The sequence below is a fragment of the Euphorbia lathyris genome, chromosome 4, assembly GCF_963576675.1.
Source record: "Euphorbia lathyris chromosome 4, ddEupLath1.1, whole genome shotgun sequence".
Lineage (NCBI taxonomy): Eukaryota > Viridiplantae > Streptophyta > Magnoliopsida > Malpighiales > Euphorbiaceae > Euphorbia > Euphorbia lathyris.
The window spans coordinates 58,802,121-58,822,993 of record NC_088913.1 but is presented as its reverse complement, the minus strand read 5'-3'; the positions used below and the strand labels follow the sequence as shown (position 1 = coordinate 58,822,993).

Here is a 20,873-nt window from a genome sequence, read left to right as displayed (position 1 = left end):
CCGTTTTCCACTTTTATCTCTTTTTTTTTTCTTTTGTTTTTGTTTTCTTACCTCTCTTTTTTCGTGTTTTTACAATTTTTCAGTTTTCATGTTCTTATTGTTTTTTCGTTTTTAATGTATTTTTCGTGTTTTTTTCGTCTTCCGTCTTTCGTGTTTCCCATTTTTCTATTTTTATATATTTTTTAAAATACTATATATTAAATATTTGAACAATTTATAGTAAAAAATTAAAATTTAAAATAAATAAGAAATTACATTTGAGGATAATATTGTCTTTTTAATAAAAAAATTATCTATTCCATTCTACCTTATTCCATCAACCAAATATAGGAATAGTAATTCCTAAGAATTTCTATTTCATTCTTTGCTATTCTATTTCTTTGGAATAACCATTCTATTCCATTCCATTCTATTCCGTGAACCAAACGGCACCTAAATGTTTTATGAAAAAACGAATCAGAAATCACATTATCTAATAGTTGGTAGCAACTTTTACCATAATAATTTTGGTCAATTAACATGTGTTAATTAGGCAAGCGATTTGAATAGTTAGAGCAATAATAATTTGTATCAAATTATGCATCGGTTTGAATGTTCATATTATTTTTTGGTAATAAATTAAAATTGAATTTTAGGATTTTTATAATATTTTACTCAAAAGTTTAGCATATATGAGATTTAGAAATTATTTCAACCTGCAGAAAATTAACATTTTGAAATTTTATGAAATAAATTAAAAAAGACCAGCAATTGCTAGCACAAGTTCTGTAGCGCAGATGCAGAGAAAGATCATTAACTACCGAAATGACCAAAACACCCTAAGATTATACATTTAAAAGTGTTTGGTGAAGGGCAATCCAATAATTTAGTAATGAATCTTCCTCCTTATCCACATTAAGATCCAAAGTCCACGTCAACGTGAAAGAGAGAAAAAGGAAACTGAAAACTGAAAACAGGAAGAACCGAGGAAGTATCCATCCAGAAAAGAAAATGTAATTAAGAAAATGATTTACTTTTTATTAATTTTGGAAAAAATTAATTATTTGTCAGAATACTTGGTTGTTGAATATAATTTATTTATCATAACTCTATAAATATAGCATTATCAAAATGTTGAAACTTTCTTTTCCCCTCACCTTTGAACTTGAAGGCTTAGAGGAAGCAGGTTTTGTTCGTCAGATTCACTCTCACCCAAATGCAGTTCTAAATTACCTTGAGCAAGGTATGCCCATTCCTCTCTCTGTATTTCTGTTCTATTACAATAGGTTTTTTTCTTTTTTTTCTTAATTTTATTTAGTCGAATAAGAAATAAGATGAAGATTGGATACATGCTGGTTTTGCCGAAGAAAAATTGCATTCTCGGGTTTTCTAGATCGGAATCATGTGGTGTTGATTTTAGCTTGTAAATTTCTGAATTTTGTTAAAGGAAAGGTTTTAGCCCTCTGTATATATCTTGTTATTTGCTTATAGATTATGGAGAATAAAATAGGTGGACTGTCGGTTGTACCATTTTGTGGGCTTAATCATGGTAGAAAAAGTAAATTTATATATTTGATTCAATTGTGGTTTAAGACCAGTGATGGATGTATAACAAAGCTTTTTTATGCTTGGTTTTTTCATGAACTAGTTATAGATGTATTATATAGGGCTAAGGGAGAGCAGTTTCGTCTATAATCCTAGGTAATCTCGAAATTGTTATCAATCGATTGAAAAAGAGGGTAAATCTTAGGTTGCTGACTGCATTTGATCAATTATCATTGTGATGAGATGATATACTTGTTTTTGGATTGAAATTCGCACTTGTGTTTCTCATTTTGTTTCTTTTTGTTCATTGTTAGCAGATTGAAGATCTATTTTATGCCGAGCAGTTTTTCTGGAAATCTTGTTACATATCAATCTGTGGTATCTTCTGATAAGACATTGAGGGAATTTGTTAAGAGGAGCACTTGCCAACAGCTGCATTGTGATTGTGTAAGGTAATGGTCATTCGGTTTAGAGATGGAGGTCAGAGCCGGAGTTTCCCATTCCTATGAGAAGCAATCTATAGAGTGTCTAGCATCTCCCGATAGAGCAAATAATCCCTCCGAAAAAGAAGTGAGTGTCAACACTTCTTTGTTTGTTAATCATGGTGAGTCATCTAAATAAATGCTTTAAGTTTCGTTTAGTCCATTACCTCCTGTCATTACTTAGTCGGAAAATTCATATTTCCTCTGTAGTTTTCCAATGTCAAAATTGTTTGAGCTGCTGCTTTTGTTTGTCTATGTAATTTGGCTACAACTTTCTTGTAATTTAGTTTTATGATTGTTGCTATTTTGCTACTTCTTTTTAATAGTAAAATTGATTGAAGAAGAGGAATCTATATAGCTAACCACAACTATTTTGGATTAAGGCTTGGTTGTTGTTTTTGTTGCTGTCTTGCTGCCATTGCCAGGACTAGAATACTTAATTCTCATAATAAACCTACTCTAAGTAGCTCTTTGAGGATGAATATATTATAGAATACGAAAATGAGTCATTTTTGTTTTAAACTTAATTTGTGATAGTTCATGGCTTTTGAAACTTGAAGATCATGCTGGGATGTGCATCATAGTTTGCACGTGTTTCACTGGATTCCTGCAACTTTTATTTTGCATTTAGAATGCTCAGGCAAATTCATCAGTAAAAAAAGTTTTTCTAGTTAATGGAAGAAATTAGCAAAATGGAAGGAAAATGAATTAACATTTTTATATAAGACTCTTCTGCTCCACTTTCAACCACATAATTTTTGACTTTGCTTTCACTGATGTTGTTTGTCATTTGCATATCTATAATTGCCCCTGTTGCACATATTCAGGACCTTGTATTGAAACATAGCAATAACTTTCTAGTCAAGAGGAAAACATATCTATATCAAGTGATGCATGCACATACTGGCTTCATAATAATTCAGAACATTGAGATTCTCAAAAAGATTAGATATAGTTCATTGTATTTAGCCATCTTTCTTCCCTCTTGGCAAATATCTGCACAATGTGCTCTTTATAATTCATAATTTCCCTTTTCCTTCTCTTCATTAATTTTTCCAAACTTATCATTGTAGCTGCAATTGCTTGGCATGAGAGCCGAAGAAAGTGGATAGGAGACCAATCCCAGAAATCTGAATCAATGCAAAAGGAACCAATCATAAGGTAGTATCATGTCATTCACTTTTTTGATACAAGATCTGAACTTCACTATTTGGTTCTGCTATAGTTACTGAATTACAACTTATATTTGCTGCGATATAGAAAGATCTACCTTTTAGATGCTGCAGATTTCCTGTTTCACTTGGCACCTAAAAAAATGGAACTTTTAACCATGAGTTGGAAGGAGGAAAAATTTGAGTAACGGTTGTATTTCCAGGTAGAATGCACAAACTGTCCCTCGAATTTCGTTTAGCTTTTCTAGAGCCCCAAATATTCTATTTGTGCCTGAAAATTCAAAACGCTTTAGTTATTTGGATGAAAAACCAAATTAGCAGGCAATAAGGTTCACCAGAGTGCTGATGTTGCATTATAGTCTCACTTCAATAATGACTATCTCTCTCCTCTTTCCCTCCTTTTTATTCTCACTCCTCTCTTTGATCTTGTAAACCCAATTGAGGTGTGACTAGGATGCCAGGTCAACACTTTGGTGACCTTATTGCTGGATTCTGGTTATTTTGTGTTTTTGTGCAAATATATTATGGACAAAAGTGAAGATTTGTGGCTTTAGTGAAACTGGACCAAAAGTTAAAGGATGGTTTATGCATTTAGCCCTTGCATTTGACGGGTAAAACTTGGAGGATGAAACTTATGGTTTGACAAATGTGATCATAGCATACTGCATAAAGTTATGTGTCTGCAATCATGTTTTGGATGATTGAGGGGGAATCATTTATTCATTCTATCAACATACCCTGTTAGAGAATATGATAATAGGACTAAAGGGTAATACGGGAATCAGGGGACATATGATTTTGGGGCCTAATGGAAGTTAGTTATAGGAGAGGGAGAGCAGGAAAGGGTATCGGCTCATTTTGAGTTTGGATCCGCTAATTGAGTAGACAGGGAAGAATGTTTTCCTGTGGGGGTTGAGTTTATGCTCACTCTATTTTATCTTCAATCCTCGTAGTTTCCTGTTCAGTGCTCTTGCTCTTTACGTTGAGAAATCTATCAATGAACTTTACTATTTCTTGTGTTTGTTCTGGTTCTCGTTTGGTTTGTTTCTGTCAGGTCCTCTTTTCTATGAAATATGGAAATGATATGCCAACTTCCTGATTAGTCTCTAATTAAAAGGCTGTTGCTCGTTTATATTGTGCTATATATATTATTTTTGAATATCATCAATCATTGTCTAATTAGGCACACGCCAAATACTTGATTGATAAAAATAACTCTTACATTTTATTTGGGTGGGGTGCATGGGGGGAAATGTTTTGATGGGAAAACGGTTAACTCTTCTTAACACCCCAATTTGGAGTGCTGAGATTTAAAACAAAATTAACCTTTTAAACCTTATTAACCCCTACGCATACAAAGCCAAACATAGATTTATCATTAACCCTTGCGTTATTAACACTCTCAAACCTCCCTCCCAAACAAAGTGTTAAATAATTGCAATAGCAAAACGTGTTCATGCATACATTGTATTAGTGGGTTAAAAATACTTCCATGCAGAAAGTTTAGAACAGAAAGAAAAAGAAATTGACACTATTGCCTCTTGCTAGAGCAGAGCCCCTCTGCACGACATAGATGGATTTGAACGTTTCAACTAGAGAAATTAAACAATTGGAAAGGCATATTTGCTGATGCAGACTGCCGCATTTGCAAAGGATGGAGTCCTATCTTTCTCACATAATTTGGTAATAGAGACTAGTTGCAGTCCCATCTAGTCTGTTTCGAAACATGACAAATTAAACCAAAAGGACTTATTTATGTTAGTCCAAATTCATGATTAATTATTATCAGCTCAAAAATCAGGATTGACAGTGATATTCTGATGCATTTAAACAGCCATTTATTTGATGGTGTTCAGGCTATTGTTTTCTGCAATTACTCATTTAAATGTGGTGTAGCATAACTACAAAAATTATGTTTTCTGCAGCTGGTCAACAACATATGAAGAACTGCTATCGACTAATGAACCCTTCTCTGAGCCCATTCCTTTACCAGTAAGCTTCTTCAAACTTAAAACAGTTGGTGAAATATTTATTATTTACTGGTCAGATTCTGTCTAGTAGATGAATGTGAACAAGCATGTGACAACATGGTTGCACTCGATGTGTATGTTTGAGCCTGCATGCATGCAATTTTTGATAGAAATAGAGAGAGGGGGGGGGGGGGGGGGGGAGGATAAAAAATGAAGCTTAAGAACTGATTAGAACAAGCCTAATTATAATGTTACCATTGATACCGTACGGGGCATTGTTGTGGACTTAGAGGGAAGTTTTTTATGTACGATTTCAACTTTAGCTATAGTTTCAACTTCGCCTATTATTTCAGTAAGGTCATTAAACTTTGATTAATTTGTGTCACTACATTTGGAATAATGCTTTCATAAGGAGAAATTAGCCCTTTTATCAAAAAAAAAAAAAAAAAAAAAAGGAGAAATTAGCTTTTTATGGGAATTATGTTTTCTTGGAGATTAATGGAAAACTTAAGTGAAACAATAGGCAAAGTTAAGTGACCATTGTTGCATTTAACCCACATAGGAAAACTTCCCTCGTGCACCACAATACCTCATGCTATCAAAATAACATTATAATCAGGCTTGTTGGGGGTTAAACGCAGTCGATACATTCAACTTCGCCTAGGATTTCCCTAAGGTCATAAAACTTTAATATGCATTCCAAGTCTTATTTTCAATAATGCTTTCACAAGGGGAAATTAGCCTTTTTATCGGAATCGTGTTTTCTTGGGAGATTAATTGGAATCGAGTTTTTGTCGTCAATTTTCAGCAAATGTTGATGTGAAAATCATTTAGTTGTTGGATTATGCAGGAGATGGTTGATTTTTTAGTTGATATTTGGCATGATGATGGGCTCTTTGATTGAAAAATGGTGTAAGCAGAGACTGTTAGAAGGTAAAGCAGACAACTTTTTAAGAAAAAGGTTATCTATAAAGAAGTCTTTTGACTGTATAATACTAGATTAGTTAGCTTAGCATTCAATTTTTGTTACTCTTTTTTCCCCCTTCAATCATCACATTAGAAAGGAGTGCGGAGAAGATTTGACTTAAGATTGTCTACTAAACTTGAGTTTTGATTATTGCAGAAGTTGTAATGGTAGAAGCATCCAAGGTGGGCGTAGGCATAGAGGGCTTATTTATGATTGTACAAGTTGTAATAGTTGGGCATACACAACTTATTTATGGTACCTGCAACTTTCTTATTGATTAATCAAATTTAACAATATAAAAGAAAGGGAAAAGTATAAAAGAAATTTTTTATAATTTAACACATTTGTGATGTAACTCGAAGGTGCAAAGCTTGAGTAAGGAGCGATTTAGAGAGAATGTGTGATTGAACTATATTAGTAATGTGTATCCCAACACATAAGAAATGTCGAGTTCATGTAAACAAGTCTTGCATCTAGTAGATGGATGCAATCGATTAATTGAGTTCATGATAAAATTGAAACAAATGACTTCTTTCCTATCCATCTTACCATATTCTTTAATGGTTTCCTCTCCCAAGACTAAACCATCCTCTAATTTGTAATATTGCATAGGACTCCATAACTGTGTTCCATCCGAAACAAAAACAAAAAAAACAATAACCCACCGCTAAGTTAAACTTACCGCATAAAACACTCCAAAAGAGTAGATTAACTGTTTCCATTTTTTTTACCGAAAACGTCTATAAATTAATATTGTTGGGACCATAATATTTTATTATTTTATGAAGATATTAATCAATCGATAAATTAAGATTTGATTTAAAGAGATTCTTTTGTAATTTATTGAAGTTAAATTTTGATTACAGTATTTTAGAATCTTCATATGTCATATAAATTGAATTAATTTAAAACATAAATTCATTGTACATGATATTAATGAAAACTAATAAATAATGTTAATTGGTTCTTAATAATTAAGTATTCTGCATTTTATTTTTACTAAAAACATTCAATATATAATGGTGTTAACCATATTTTTAGAATATGTTAATTTCAATATTGAGGGCGTGTCAGGAAAATTAAGTCACTTTTGATGTTTTGGGTTGTGATTATGCGCTTTAAACTTGAATTCTAGAAAATGAAACGATTGGACGAAAGGTTTTGGGAATTTTTTTCTCTTTTATTGATTTTTGTAAACAAGTTTTGATTACAAACGGTGGATTGGAAAGAAAAGCAAGACATTACAATTGAAGCAATAAGTTAATTTCGTAATGGAATTATCTTTAAATGAATGTAGATTAAAGCTATTAAAAATCAGAAACAAATGAAAATCTTAAGGGAATTGAAGTTAAAATAACAAACTTGAAGCCGAAACGAATAGTAATTCGCAAACCTTAAGCTGGAATTAATTTTGTGATTATAGATGATGATTGGTGTAGATGGATATATGGAAATTGAGTGAATGTGAACTAGGAAGCTTCGACGAAAAAGAGCTAGAAATTGCAGCGAAAACGTCGAAAGAGTAAATCAAAATCAATTGCAGAAATTCGAATAAAGATCAAGTCGGATTAATTGCGAAAAATCAAGAACGACAGACTACAAATTTGAAGAATTACTGCTGAGGGAATTTGAGTATGAGATGAGGGATGAAGCTTATGGTTTGGGATGGTTAAAAATAGAGTTCCGAAAGCTTAAGGATTGTTGTAACAATGACGAAAGTTGAGCAAAGTTAGCTGTAATTTAGAGTAAGATATCGTGTTTAAATAGGTAGGGAATCAGATTAGGTAAAATTGAAGGCTTTAGAATCTGAATTTGAGAGTTTGAGATTGAAGACTAGAGCTCGAAGATGATTAAAACAGGTGTGGTAGAGAGTATTTTTGAGAGAAAAGTTATGTCTGGTTTTTGTTGCAATTGATTCAGGGTTGGAAATGAAGGATTAAAGTTTCTATTTATAGCTAAAATTTGTAACTTCCACCACCAATGACTTCCTATAATCACCATCCATGACTCCACTATTTTAATTTTACAGAATGAAGCAGAAAACATGGATTGATGGAGGTTAAATAGCTAGAAAATAGAATTTGAAACATTCAGCCACATTTGTTTTTTGTGATAATCATTCATCTTCAATTGCCTATAGCTCACTCAACACGACTGTGTTTTGGCTCCACAAATGCTCTCTAACTTCGTCTCGATCATTAGATGTAGGATTTCACGTAGTTGCACCAAGATTCATTCATTTGCTGCTTCGAAAAGGGTGACATGATGCTTAAAAAATAGAGGTTGAATTTCCAGTTATAAACAATCATTTTCGATTCACCATAACTCTCTCAATACGATTCCATTTGAGCTCCACAAATACTTCATGCTTTCATTTCGATAAGTAGATGTAGGATTCCATGTTGTCGCAATAAAATTCCATCACTTAGTTCCCCCAAAAAATAAAATTTTGAAAGTCCTTGATGCTGAAAAATAGAAGCTGAATTTGGTTTTCTCTATTTATTTTCTTCTTTATTTCTGATTTTTTTCGCATTTATTTTCACTATTTCATTTTTATTTCATTTTAAATTTTATCTTATTTTTATATCAATCTTTATATTTACAAAAAAATATAAAAAATTATTTTCACCAAACAAATAGTAATAGGAGAAAATCTGTTGTCTCCCATTTCGGTGTCTCTTTCCATGTCCCTCTCACAAAAAGTGGTTCCTTTTAATTAAAATAATATATTTTATGAGCCAAGAGGACTCACATGATTAAAATGGGCCGCTTTTTGTGAGAGGGACATGAAAGGGGACACCGAAATGGGGACAACAGATTTTCTCCCATTACTATCTGTTTGGTGAAAATAACCACTTTTTATAAGAGAGATATGGAAGGGGACACCGAAATGAGGACACCAGATTTTCTCCCAAAAAATACTATATAAAGTTGAAGATGATACAGTAGCTTTGAAACCAGTTACGCGTAAGGAAGCATTTATCGTGTATAAAACTCTTCGCAATTTTTTTGGTGCAGTTCGAAAACAAAAACCCTAAACCCTTAATGGAACCCTATATTTACAGAGAGGTTTTTTAAAAATATATTATTTTATCATCTTATCGAAATTTGTTAATTTTTCAACTGGTCCATGGGACCAGAGAAAAATATTATCTTAATGAGTTTTTAATTTAATGAGAATCAATTTAAAGAGGTTCTATTTTAATTCCAAAATCCTATTTTCTGTATATTTTTTCTTTGATAAAATAAATGTATGTTTTTCTTGAAAGAAAAATATTAAAAATATTGGGTAATTACATTTATGGCAACTCAACTTTACTCATTTACATGTGACCACTAAACTAAAAAAAAATGTAATATAAAGACAACTAAACGTTACTCATTTTCACAGTACGCTCACTAAACTCCAAAAATGTAACACAAATACCACTAAGCTTTACTCATTTTCACAGAATGGCACTCAACTTCAACTAACTCCTCAAAATGACCATTAACAATCTCAAAATAAAAATATTCAAGAATTAAAGTTATTCAGAATGACATTTAACATGAAACCACACTTTTTATTTTCCAAAATCACATTCTTTAGAGCTTTTTCTCTCTAAAAATTCACACTCTCTCCTAACTAAACAACGCGTAAATGATCTCAAAACGAAAATTTTCAAGGATTAAAGTTCCTTAAAATATTATTAACTTTTTGAATTTTTTTATTTTGAGACCGTCAACGATCCTTTTGAGACGTTGAGTAGCTACCAGTGTTAAAAAGTATAAAGTTCAGTGACAATACCATTAAGAATTGAAGTTCACTGGCCATAATGTTAAAAAAAGCAAAGTTCAGTGGCCATGAGTGTAATTTACCCTTTATAATAGACCTGCTCATGAGCCTGTTAGCCTGCCCAGCCCGCCAAATCCGTATTTTATGGGTTGGGTTTAGATATGTATATTTAGCATTTAGCCTGATCCGGCCGAGCCCGCAAAATCCTCAACTTAAAATAGATTGGGTTTGGGATTTATTTCAAAATCCAAGTCTAGCCCGGCCCGTCCTGATATATAAAATAATTCTATATAATTTAATTACATTTAGTATTTTATTTGTATTTCTAATGTTAGTTTTAATTATTCAATTTTCACGCCCTCACTTTATAAAATTTATACATTCTTATCAACTAGTTTTTAAATTGCAGTAGATTGATTTTTTGTTAAATAAAATTACGGTGTAAACTCTTATTTATAAATATATATGTTTGTTAGATTTTTCTTATTCATAATAATACTTTAATATGTGAATTTTTATTATTTATAATAACAATTTAACTTTAAGTTATATTAAAAAAAATTAATATAAATTTATTAGGTGGATGGATCGGGTCGGGTTTGAAAATTAGTTTTTTTAGTCTAAGCCCAGCTCGGCCCGGACCCGATGTAAATATAGTGCGGGCTAAGCTTGGACACGGTAATTAAATGTAAAACATGGTTAGGCCCGGCCCAAGCCCAATCCGACCCAGCACATAAACATAAACAGATCTACTTTATAACATTATTGACTAAACTTCAATCAAACCTCAAAATGATCGTTGAGACATTGGAATAAACAGCAGTCTTCATTGAACCCCTTCAGCAGTGCGAGTGAAGTGCTTCCCGGGCGCGAACGAAAACTCCCTTCCAGATTCCAATTCTTTATTGAGATCAAGATCTTGTTCCATTAGACCCAGTTCGGTCAGATCAGTTCCATAATCTAACTTGCTGGGGCCGAGCTTGAAGTCAGAGGGCCAATGAGCATGTTTGATAGCTTTAGAAAGACCCCCGGAAGCAGGGGCAGTAATGCTTACTCGAAAAAGTGCTAGATGGCTGACGAGATATAGGGTTTTGAGGAGGAAAATAACTGATTTGAAGACAGAATAGAAAGTTTTTTACTATGGAACTTACTTATTATAACGAGATGTTCTTAGTTGCTTTCGTGCCTTCCATAAGAAAGGAAATAGTTCATAGCAGGTTACTATCTAGCTCAAACTTTAATTCTTCAAAATTTTCGTCTTGAGGACATTTAAATGTTGTTTGGTTAGGAGAGAAATTGAACTTTAAAGAAAGAAAGCTCCAGGAACGATGATTTGGAAAATAAAAAATGTGGTTTCATGATAAAGGTTGTTTTAAACAACTTTAATTCTTAAACATTTTCATTTTGAAATCGTTAACGGTCATTTTGAGGCGTTATTTAAAGTTTAATACGCATAATGTTAGAAAGTGTAAAATTGAATGATTTTTATGTTACGTTTTGAAGTTTAGTAGTTTTATAATAAAAATGTGTAAAGTTCCGTGACCATGAGTGTAATTTACCCTAAAAATATTCTTTAAAATCATTTTATTTTAGCTCTAAAATAGCCTCAGCAATCTTTTCATAAAAAAGTTAAGAAATTCTAACTGATGCACATTGTTAAAAATATATTTACAGGTATGTTTTAATGCAGGTATGTATGTTGTTTTGAAAATATAAATATTGATAAAGGATATGGTTAATTTGTTTAAATAATATTAATAAATACAGTAATACTTATATTTTATTTAATTAAATATAAGTTATTTTCATTATAAGAGATACTTTTACAATCTCAATAAATAATACTATTATGACGGACTGACTAGCGGCTGAGGGTCATGTGAGGATGTCAGGAGTCTTTACCTTCTCTTATTCTTTTAGTTTCATTTCTTCTCTTCTTTTGGATGATATGATGGAGGTCAGTTTTTCTAGACTAATCCCGAATTAGATTGCTTTATTTTATTGTTTGTTTTTTCTTTCCTTTCCTATAAAAAAAAATAATACTATTATATTTTGCTTAATGATGAAACGGGACATCACAACAACAACTTTAAACCCATCAATTTAGTTTACTTTATTCTCAAATATAACAAAAAGTATTATTTTGGAAAAAGTTTGTCAAGATGGTCCTTTCTTTTTGTTTTGGCTCATCATCAACTTGATACATTTTCTTAACTTTCTTTTCTTTTAGGCACTTTAATTTTTTTTTTTATAGTTTCATTTTAGTACATTTTAATTATTAGAAAAACAATTCGAATCACATCCGGGTAGGGATTTTTCTTTCTTCTTTAATGTAAGCGCATTGTGAGCAAATTTATTAAAAAAAAAATACATTGCTGGATAATTAGAACACCGAATTTGACCATATACTTCTTAATATACGAGTGAAAAGAGTTGTTCTTTTAAATGTTAGATTTTGCGACAAACTAAAAATATGCTTTCTTTTATAAATAAAAAAAATAGAATTCTAATTTAATATAGTGAGTTTAGTTACTGACCAGATTAACATTGTCAATTTCTCTTATTTGGTTATTACATGGAAAATTGTAAAAGAATAAAGAAAAATAAACTTAGGGACTATATTATAATTTGATTTCTGTTTAAGATGCACGTGATTAGCATATGTGTTAGTTGAGTGCAAAAGTATAAATACTCAATGTAACCGTTATGTGTAATATATGAAAAGCAACAATTCTCTATTTTTCTTCCAACCTCTCTTCTTTCTTCAATTTATATGGTATCAGATCCATATGTTGATGTTTGAAGCATTATGACTGGAAATGGCGAAGCAATAGAGATCATATGCAGAAGCTCTCAACGAAGCTGAAAAGAAGTTGAAGAAGTGGAATCTGAGAATCGTGAGTTAGAATAAGAACAGAGTTCGAATCTCAATCAACAAGAACAGAGCTCGAATCGCAATCAAAATTTAGAAAGTGAATCAGAATCAACAAAAGGAGAATCAACAATGAATTCAAATCACAACTCGAATTTATTTTATCAAGTCAATGATAATCAAGGGTTGGTGCTTGTTATCAAGTTATGAGTGGAAAACATTGCATATCTTAGCATAGATCTATGTTGTTAGAACCTCACCGCCAAGCAAAAATCAAATCACATTCTCAAAGATGATGCTCCAGAAGATACGATCAGTTCAGATGATTATGCAAAATGGAAGGAAATTGACGATCTCGTCTTTTCCTCGACCATTAATGCTTTGAATAGAGATTTGGTGAAGGTGTTTCTATTTGTAGTAATGTCAAGAGCACTATGGTAAAAAATCGAGGAATGATATGGCGAAAGCAATGACCTATTGACATTTCATCTACGAAGGGAGATTTTGTGGATTAACTCAAAGAGGTATGTCTTTAGCTGATTTTTTCAATAAAATGAAGAGAATGTGGGATGAGTACACAGTTATTAAACCCGCTACATCTTGCACTTGTGGAGAGTCAAGGAAAATTTCTCAGGATCTAATGCTAGAAGAGTAACTTATGCAATTCTTTTCTAGATTGAATTTGGAATTTGATCATGTCAGAGATCAAATTTTGTTGATGGATCCTTTACCATAAGTAAACAAAGCTTATTGAGAATTGATAAGCAATGAAGTATAATTGAAACTATATCAAATGATTTTGTTAATGTGTCTATTGATGTTAGTGTTGAAACACCTTTTCACATGATTTTGATTTGACAAAATTATTTAAATTAATCTCATGATTAAACAATTAAATTTAAGTGCTTTGATTTAAATTGTACTAATGAGTTTGTTCAATGTTGAGTAAGTTAATTAATAAGAACAGGAATTGAACATATATAAAAGAAAGCCAAAAGTCAGCAGGCGCAAGTCACACAGCAGAAGCTGAGTAAACTGCAACTCAGCTTAGCGAAAGAAAATGTCTTCTTTAGAAAAGCTTGAAGGCGAAGCCGCTATGTCAAGCTGAGTGGTCTTCAGTGATCAGCGTTGAAAACAAAATCTGTCGTATTCTGAACAAAATTCAGAAGACTCAGAAATCTGTCGGAAGGACCTTTTCGAGAAGCATGGACCATCTGATATTTTACTAGAAGACAAACCTGGCGCAAAAAGACAAACCTGGTGTTAGAAGACAAATCTGGCAAACCTGGCTCCTGACGAAAACAGAAGACATGATTGGCCTGCAGCACTGAGTGCTGACCAAGTGATGACGAATGAAGACCATTTCCCCACAACGGCTATGTCGGGATTCAAATCATTGGCGCTTCAAAGATCACTATAAAAAGGCCAATTCATCACTTGGATCAAATATATAGACAGACAAGCAAATCTGCATTAAGTCAATTCATTTGCAAAATTCAAAACAGAAGCTGTCTGAAAAGAAAAAGCAAGCTCTTACACCAACTCTCATTTTTGTGTAAAAGTCTAGAGTGATTTTATTCATCTAAAGTGTTCTTCACTAAGTGAGAACAAATCTTGTATCATCTGTAAAAGGTTAGAGAAGTTGAGTACTCGGTTATAAGTACTCAGTGGTAGAGAGAAGTTGAGCACTCGGTTATAGTACTCAGTGGTAGATAGGATTGAGTAGAGGAATAAAGGACGGTACTCTTGCATACTCAGTTGCTATTGTAAAAGGTTTGTGATCTACCTTTAAAGAGCTCAGTAGAGGATTGAAAAAGCTCGGAAGGATTCCGAGGACTGGACGTAGGCGGAGAGGCCGAACCAGGATAAGTCTGCTGAGTAACTTCTAACCCTTTCTCTTGATATATATATATGTATGTGTTGCTTGCTTAACATTACTCAGTAAAATAATTTGTACACACTGAAGCTGAGTAATCTGAGTGCTGAGTTGGAAACTGACTTAAGTGCTACTTCCCAACTCACGATTGAAACAGCTCTAGTCAGTGTCTGTCTAAAGTTTTCTCACACCATACTCAGCCCTGCTGACCTAAATTTGAGCTAAAGCATCAAATCTTAAAATAAGTCAGCTTTAATTATTAAAAAGTTATAATAGTTCCTAACCCCCCCCCTTGGAACTAACTCTACTACGTTACACGGGACCAACAGTTAGATCATAGAATAATAAGAATAATAACTGTAAGAGACAATGAAATGGAAGTTTCGGCTCCACATCTAATACAGTTGTTAATAGTTCAATTGGAAATAATAAGAATGCTAATAATTTTTGAACCAAGGAGGAAAAGTTTTGTAACTATTTTAGGAAATGGGGACATGAAGGGTTTGAGTGTTTTCAAATTAAAGGTTATCTGAATTAGTTCAAGGGAAAGAGAGTGATAGGGCAAACCAAACATCAGGCTAACATTGACTCAAGAGCAAGCATAATTTTCTTCTCTGCTAGATGATTTTGATGTAGATGTTGAAACATAATGCAAGAATGTTTCTATGCAGGAAATTATGCAGAGAGAAGTTTAGAGAGCTCTAAAGGGGAAACTATCTCAAGATAGTGATGGTTTGCAGGATTTTCTCAGCTTTTGTAAGGGCTTGTGTAGGTAATGCATCTTCTAACATTGAATTAGTCATTGATAAGTGGATATTAGACTCAGGAGCACCACACATGACTTGTAACTTTAAGGCATTGAAGAATGTTATTAAACTTGATATACCAAAACGAGGTTTCTTCCAACTGGAGAAACTCAATTAGTAACTATCAAATAAGAAAATATATTCAAGAAAAAAATTCAAGTTAACTAATGTGTTGTTTGTGCCAAATTTCAAGTATAATTTGATATCGGTGAGTAAATTATTGTAAGATCATAACATCTCAGTGTGTGTTTTGGCCACTTGTTCTGTTTTGCCAGGCCAGAAATGTGGAATTTCAGTTGTTGTTGGTAGATAGCAGGGGTTGTATTTGCTTAGTTCTATATTTTTTATAATAGAATGGTTGAGAACACCGATTATACATGTGCAGTTTTGACTTCTAAGAATGTTAACATGTGTGATGAGATATTATGGCATAAAATATTAGGACACATGTCATAGGAAAAATTAACACATATTTCTTGAATTTCTAATATTCATGTTGACTGTTTTAAACATTGTAATGTATGTTTGAGATCGAAGCAAGTAAGGAAGCCTTTTAATGACAGCCTTATTAAGACTTCTAAAGTATTTCATCTATTACATATTGATTATTGGAGGCCTTATAAGAAGGTACCCTTGAGTGGTGACAGATATATGTTAACAATAGTGGATTATTTCTCTAAAGTGATATGGATTATACTGTTCAAAACTAAAGGTCAAGTTACGTGCTTGATAGAACAGTTAATTATTCTCATTAGTATATAGCTTAGTAGTATTGTAAGATGTATCGAACGTACAATGAAACTGATTTCTTGAGTCAAAATAATCAGTATGTACTTAACAAATATGGTGTACTACATTAGAAGACGTGTGTTTACACACTCCATAAAAGAACATATTAGTGGAAAGAAGACATAAGAGTCTTACATGTGTGGAAATATGGAAACTTCCTGTTATATTTTGGAGGGAAGCATGCTACATCCCACAATTTTACTGAATTTGTCTCCAACTAAATTATTGGATTGGAAGAGTCAACATTTTGTGTTGTATGGTCAATAACCTAATATCGATCATTTGAGAATATTTGGTTGGCAAGGTTATATAGTGAGTTCAAGTCCAACGAGGAGGAGCTTTGATGACAGGTCTATCAAAAGTGTATATCTAAGCAGTGCAAAGGGGCAGAAGGGTTGGAAAATTTTTGACGTATAGAAATAAAGGTTATGTGTATCCAGAGATGTCACATTTGCAGAAGATATATTTCCTTTTACTTCTAAATCTGCTGATATAATTTCAGGTATACTATATGCTAAGAAGCATAATCTAACATCTTATACACTACCATACTATTCATAGCAATCTCATTACTCTCAAGAGTCTCATGTTCAAGAAAATATACATGAACTTGATGTTGATATGCCACCAAATATCAATGAACAATCAAATTATCCTTGTTTCAGTATAACTTCCACTAGTTCTATTAACATTTATGATAATGTTCACAATATGATTCCCCCCAGCTTCAGTTCGACCCTTAGTTATACCAGAATGAAGAACCACTACACAGACACATCAGCCTCAATGGATGAGGGATTTTATGGTCAACCAGGTAACCTATGATAAGACAGGTTGTGTTTTTCAGTATAGTCTTGTTGCTTATACAACATTTTTTGCTAGTCTTGAGAAAATACATGAGCCAAAACATATATAGAAGGAAAGGAACCCCACAATGGGAAAAGGAATTGTAGCATGAGATTGATGCCTCAGAAAAGAATCAGACATGGCAATTAGTTTCATTTCTAGAAGGTAAGAGATCAATTACCTCTAGATGGATTTTTAAGGTTTTTTTTTATAATGATGGATTTTTAAGGTTAAGTATACCTCAAATGGTATTGTAGCCAGATATAAGGCTGAACTAGTATTCAAAAGATTGGAATAAACTATCATGATAGTTATTCATGTGTTACAAAGGTAACAACAGTAAGGGTCTTTCTTACAGCAGCAGTGAGCAAAAACTACCCAATCTAGAAAATTGACATCAATAATGCCTTACATGGGTATGTAGATGAAGAACTATACATGGAGCCACCTGAAGGGTATGCCAGGGTAGAAAAAGTTTTGGTGTGTAGGCTGAACAAGTCATTCTATGGCTTGAAATAGATAGGAAGGAAATGAAATAGGGCTTTCACATATAGGTAGGAAGGAAATGAAATAGGGCTTTCACATACAAGCTTATTGATCTTGGTTTCACTAAATCCATAAATGATTACTGCTTATTCACTAAGCATACTACAGATGAACATTTCATTGCTCTCATTGTATATGTGGATGATGCTCTCATTATAGGAACTTTAATGACATTGATAACAGAGATCAAGAAGGCTTTAGATATAAGTTTCACAATCAAGGACATAGGAGAGGCCAAATTTTTCTTGGGCATTGAGTTAGCAAGGTTTAATAGAGGTATGTCGATATCTCAATCTAAATATATAAGAGATCTTATTAACGATATAGGGATGAGTGGAACATGTAATGTAGTCAGCCCTTTCCCTAATAGAGTTGACTTGGATGTTGTATCACCTTACTATGCAGAACCGAATTTTTTTTGAAGAATGGTGGGAAAGTTATTGTACCTAGGCTCACTTGGCCTGATATAACATTTTTGATTGAATAACTGGGTCAATATATGAGTACTCCCATAGTAATTGAAATGGAAGCAATGAAACCTATGGTTAAGTAGCTCAAGGGCTTTGTAAATGCATGACTCTTTTATAATTTCAATACAAATTTAACAAGGATGGGGGCATTTTGTCATTTAGACTGGGGAAGGTGCAAAGTAACCAGAAGATCCGTAATTAGATACTATATTTTCATATGTGATTGTTTGGTTTCTTGGAAATAAAAAAGCAGGGAGTTATTAGTAAAAGTTCAGCAGAGGATGTATCTTCATGTGAATTGAAGTGGTTTAACTATCTGTTGACAAAGTTTCAGCTAGCTCGACAACTACCAATACCATTAAACTGCGACAATCAAGCAACAATCTTTATTGCAGCAAACCCAGTGTTTCATGAAAAGATGAAACGCTTAAAAATTGATTGTCATGTGGTTAGAACTCACCTTGAATCAGGTTTTATTTATACTCTATATGTTACATCTTTTAATCAAGTTGCAGATTCGTTTATTAAACCTTCAACATGAACTCAGATGTCAATATCTTTGGCTAAGATGCATTTATGTTTTTGTACAGACCAAGTTGAAACAAAGAAATGTGTTTCAACTTAAGGGGAGGCTGTAGAAGAATAAAGAAAAATAAACTTAAAGACTTCATTGTAATTTGGTTTCTGTTTAAGATACATGTGATTAGCACATGTGTTAGTTGAGTGTATGAGTATAAATACTCAATGTATATGTTATGTGCAATATATGAAAAACAGCAGTTCTCTATTTTCTTCCAACCTATCATATTTCTTCTTTCTTCAATCTATGAAAATGGATTGAAACTATTTTCAGAAGGCAACATATTGCAGCTTTAAAGAACAATTATTCAGTAGATTCGACGATGGAATTAGAATAGCCAGGGAGGAGAAAGATGATCTAGAATCCTAAGAGAGAGAATATGACTAAAACCAATTAAGTAAACCTATATTTATGGCAAGTGTGAATGGTGTGTGATGGTGGAGTATTGATCCAACATATGAGACGTTATGGTAATAATATAAAACTTAATATGTTAATAAGTTAATATATTAATTGATACCCTTATCAATTTATTTGACACAATCAAACATTGTCTTTAACCAGACAATTATAAAGGTTGTGATTAGACATAATACAATTCATGTAGAGGAAGATGAGTAGGAGCTATGAGATTTGTCCCTCTCGATATAGGAGCGGTATCAATGGGTCCCTCGATAAGTGAGACTATGAAATGCATGATAGTGCTCAAATAAATTGATAAAGGTATCATTTAATTTGTTTTACAGTCTATTTGGAGACTAAGAATTATATGATTGAATAAGATAAAGATGCCAAGGACGATGTCTTCAATCTAGATATCATGAGACATTAGGATTATGACATAAACTATCAATTAGATTATCTCCTTTATATCAATTGGATAGTCACAATATCTTGCTAGAGTCCGCTTATCACTTGTAGGACAAAATGGTATTTGTCTTACTTCGAACATTATATGAACCTACAAAGTGACCACAAAGAATGAATTAAGATGTACAAAAAATGTCCACATTCATAATATCTGGAGTCTGACCAGATTCGTCTGGATACCGGTAGAGGGTGTTCATATGTCCAATAGGAAATATTAGATACAATCTTATCTTTGACTTACAAACTCAAATACGCACTTTAATCGAGGTTGGTAATCCTATATTTCCTTTTGATTAAATTAAATGCATGGATCCTGTTTTAGGTTTCAGAGTTTTTGCTTTCACTATGTTATTATGATCTGTCGAAATCCAATCGAAAAACTCTAGCAAAAAAGGCACGCATACAAAGCCTCTACTAGCGGAAGATGAATGAAGATGCCAACACCATGGTTAAATGATGAAATAGCTGCCAGATGCACGCAAACTCCCATAAGGCTCTAGGATCGGTCTTTAAAGGAATTATCTCACCATGGACTTTCACACTATGAGGAGTAAATATTTTGAGCCCATTCCTAATGACATCCAAACAATGAAAATATATTGTGGTAGCAATCGACCACTTTACCAAATGGGTATAGACAGAAGCTCTACCCATTATATCATTGACAAACATTATCACTTTCTTGCAAAGTCACATACTGGACCGATTTAGCATTCATAATTCATTCATAAGGTTGTAAAAGACACTAGGTGTTCATCGGATAAACAGTGCTCTCAAGGATAAATCAGTGCAGATTCTCGATTTCCAGCGTCTAGGTGGAGCCTAAGCGGTCCAACGACTTTGTTTTTTTTTAACAATGTTCATTCATGACAAATAATGGCAAACAGTTCGAGTGCACTACCTTTTAGGATTTATACGAATGATAGGGGATCCGACATCGATTCACTTCTGTGGCATATCCTCAAAGTAATGGGCTACTAAGGTCACAAATCGGACCATCTTGCGGAATCAAGGCACACCTCCATGATAAAGGGTGCTCTTGGATCGACCACTTGCCATCGGTCATCTAGTTTACCGAATCACACCATATTCACCTATTGTGGAAACTACTTTCTTCCTCAACTATGGCATGAAATCTATGCCATAAGTGGAGATAACGCTACAATCGCCCCAAGTGCAATCCTACGAGGATATCACCAATGAGCAGGCACTCAAGGACACCACCGACGACGTCAAAGAATCCCGCCTTAATTCCCTCCTTGTCATCACCTCCTTCAAACCTTAAGGCCGCCCAATATTATAATCGATGCGTCTATACAGTTTAAGGT

General features: G+C 33.0%; 1 protein-coding gene across 1 annotated transcript; it reads left to right on the top strand.

The window, feature by feature from the left end:
- Positions 1-927: 927 nt before the first annotated feature.
- Positions 928-6,640, top strand: LOC136227164 (uncharacterized). The gene is made up of 7 exons (XM_066015857.1): positions 928-992; positions 1,151-1,222; positions 1,842-2,128; positions 3,080-3,167; positions 5,104-5,170; positions 5,999-6,081; positions 6,272-6,640. Exons 3-6 carry the CDS (start codon positions 1,999-2,001, stop codon positions 6,050-6,052), a joined length of 339 nt encoding a protein of 112 aa, XP_065871929.1. The 5' UTR covers positions 928-992; positions 1,151-1,222; positions 1,842-1,998; the 3' UTR covers positions 6,053-6,081; positions 6,272-6,640.
- Positions 6,641-20,873: the final 14,233 nt, after the last annotated feature.

Coding starts and splice junctions, on each gene's coding strand:
- LOC136227164 (XM_066015857.1), top strand. CDS start 1,999: ATGGAGGTCAGAGCCGGAGTTTCCCATTCCTATGAGAAGCAATCTATA. Junction 2,129..3,079: donor TTCTTTGTTTGTTAATCATG/GTGAGTCATCTA, acceptor TTATCATTGTAG/CTGCAATTGCTTGGCATGAG. Junction 5,171..5,998: donor CTGAGCCCATTCCTTTACCA/GTAAGCTTCTTC, acceptor TGGATTATGCAG/GAGATGGTTGATTTTTTAGT.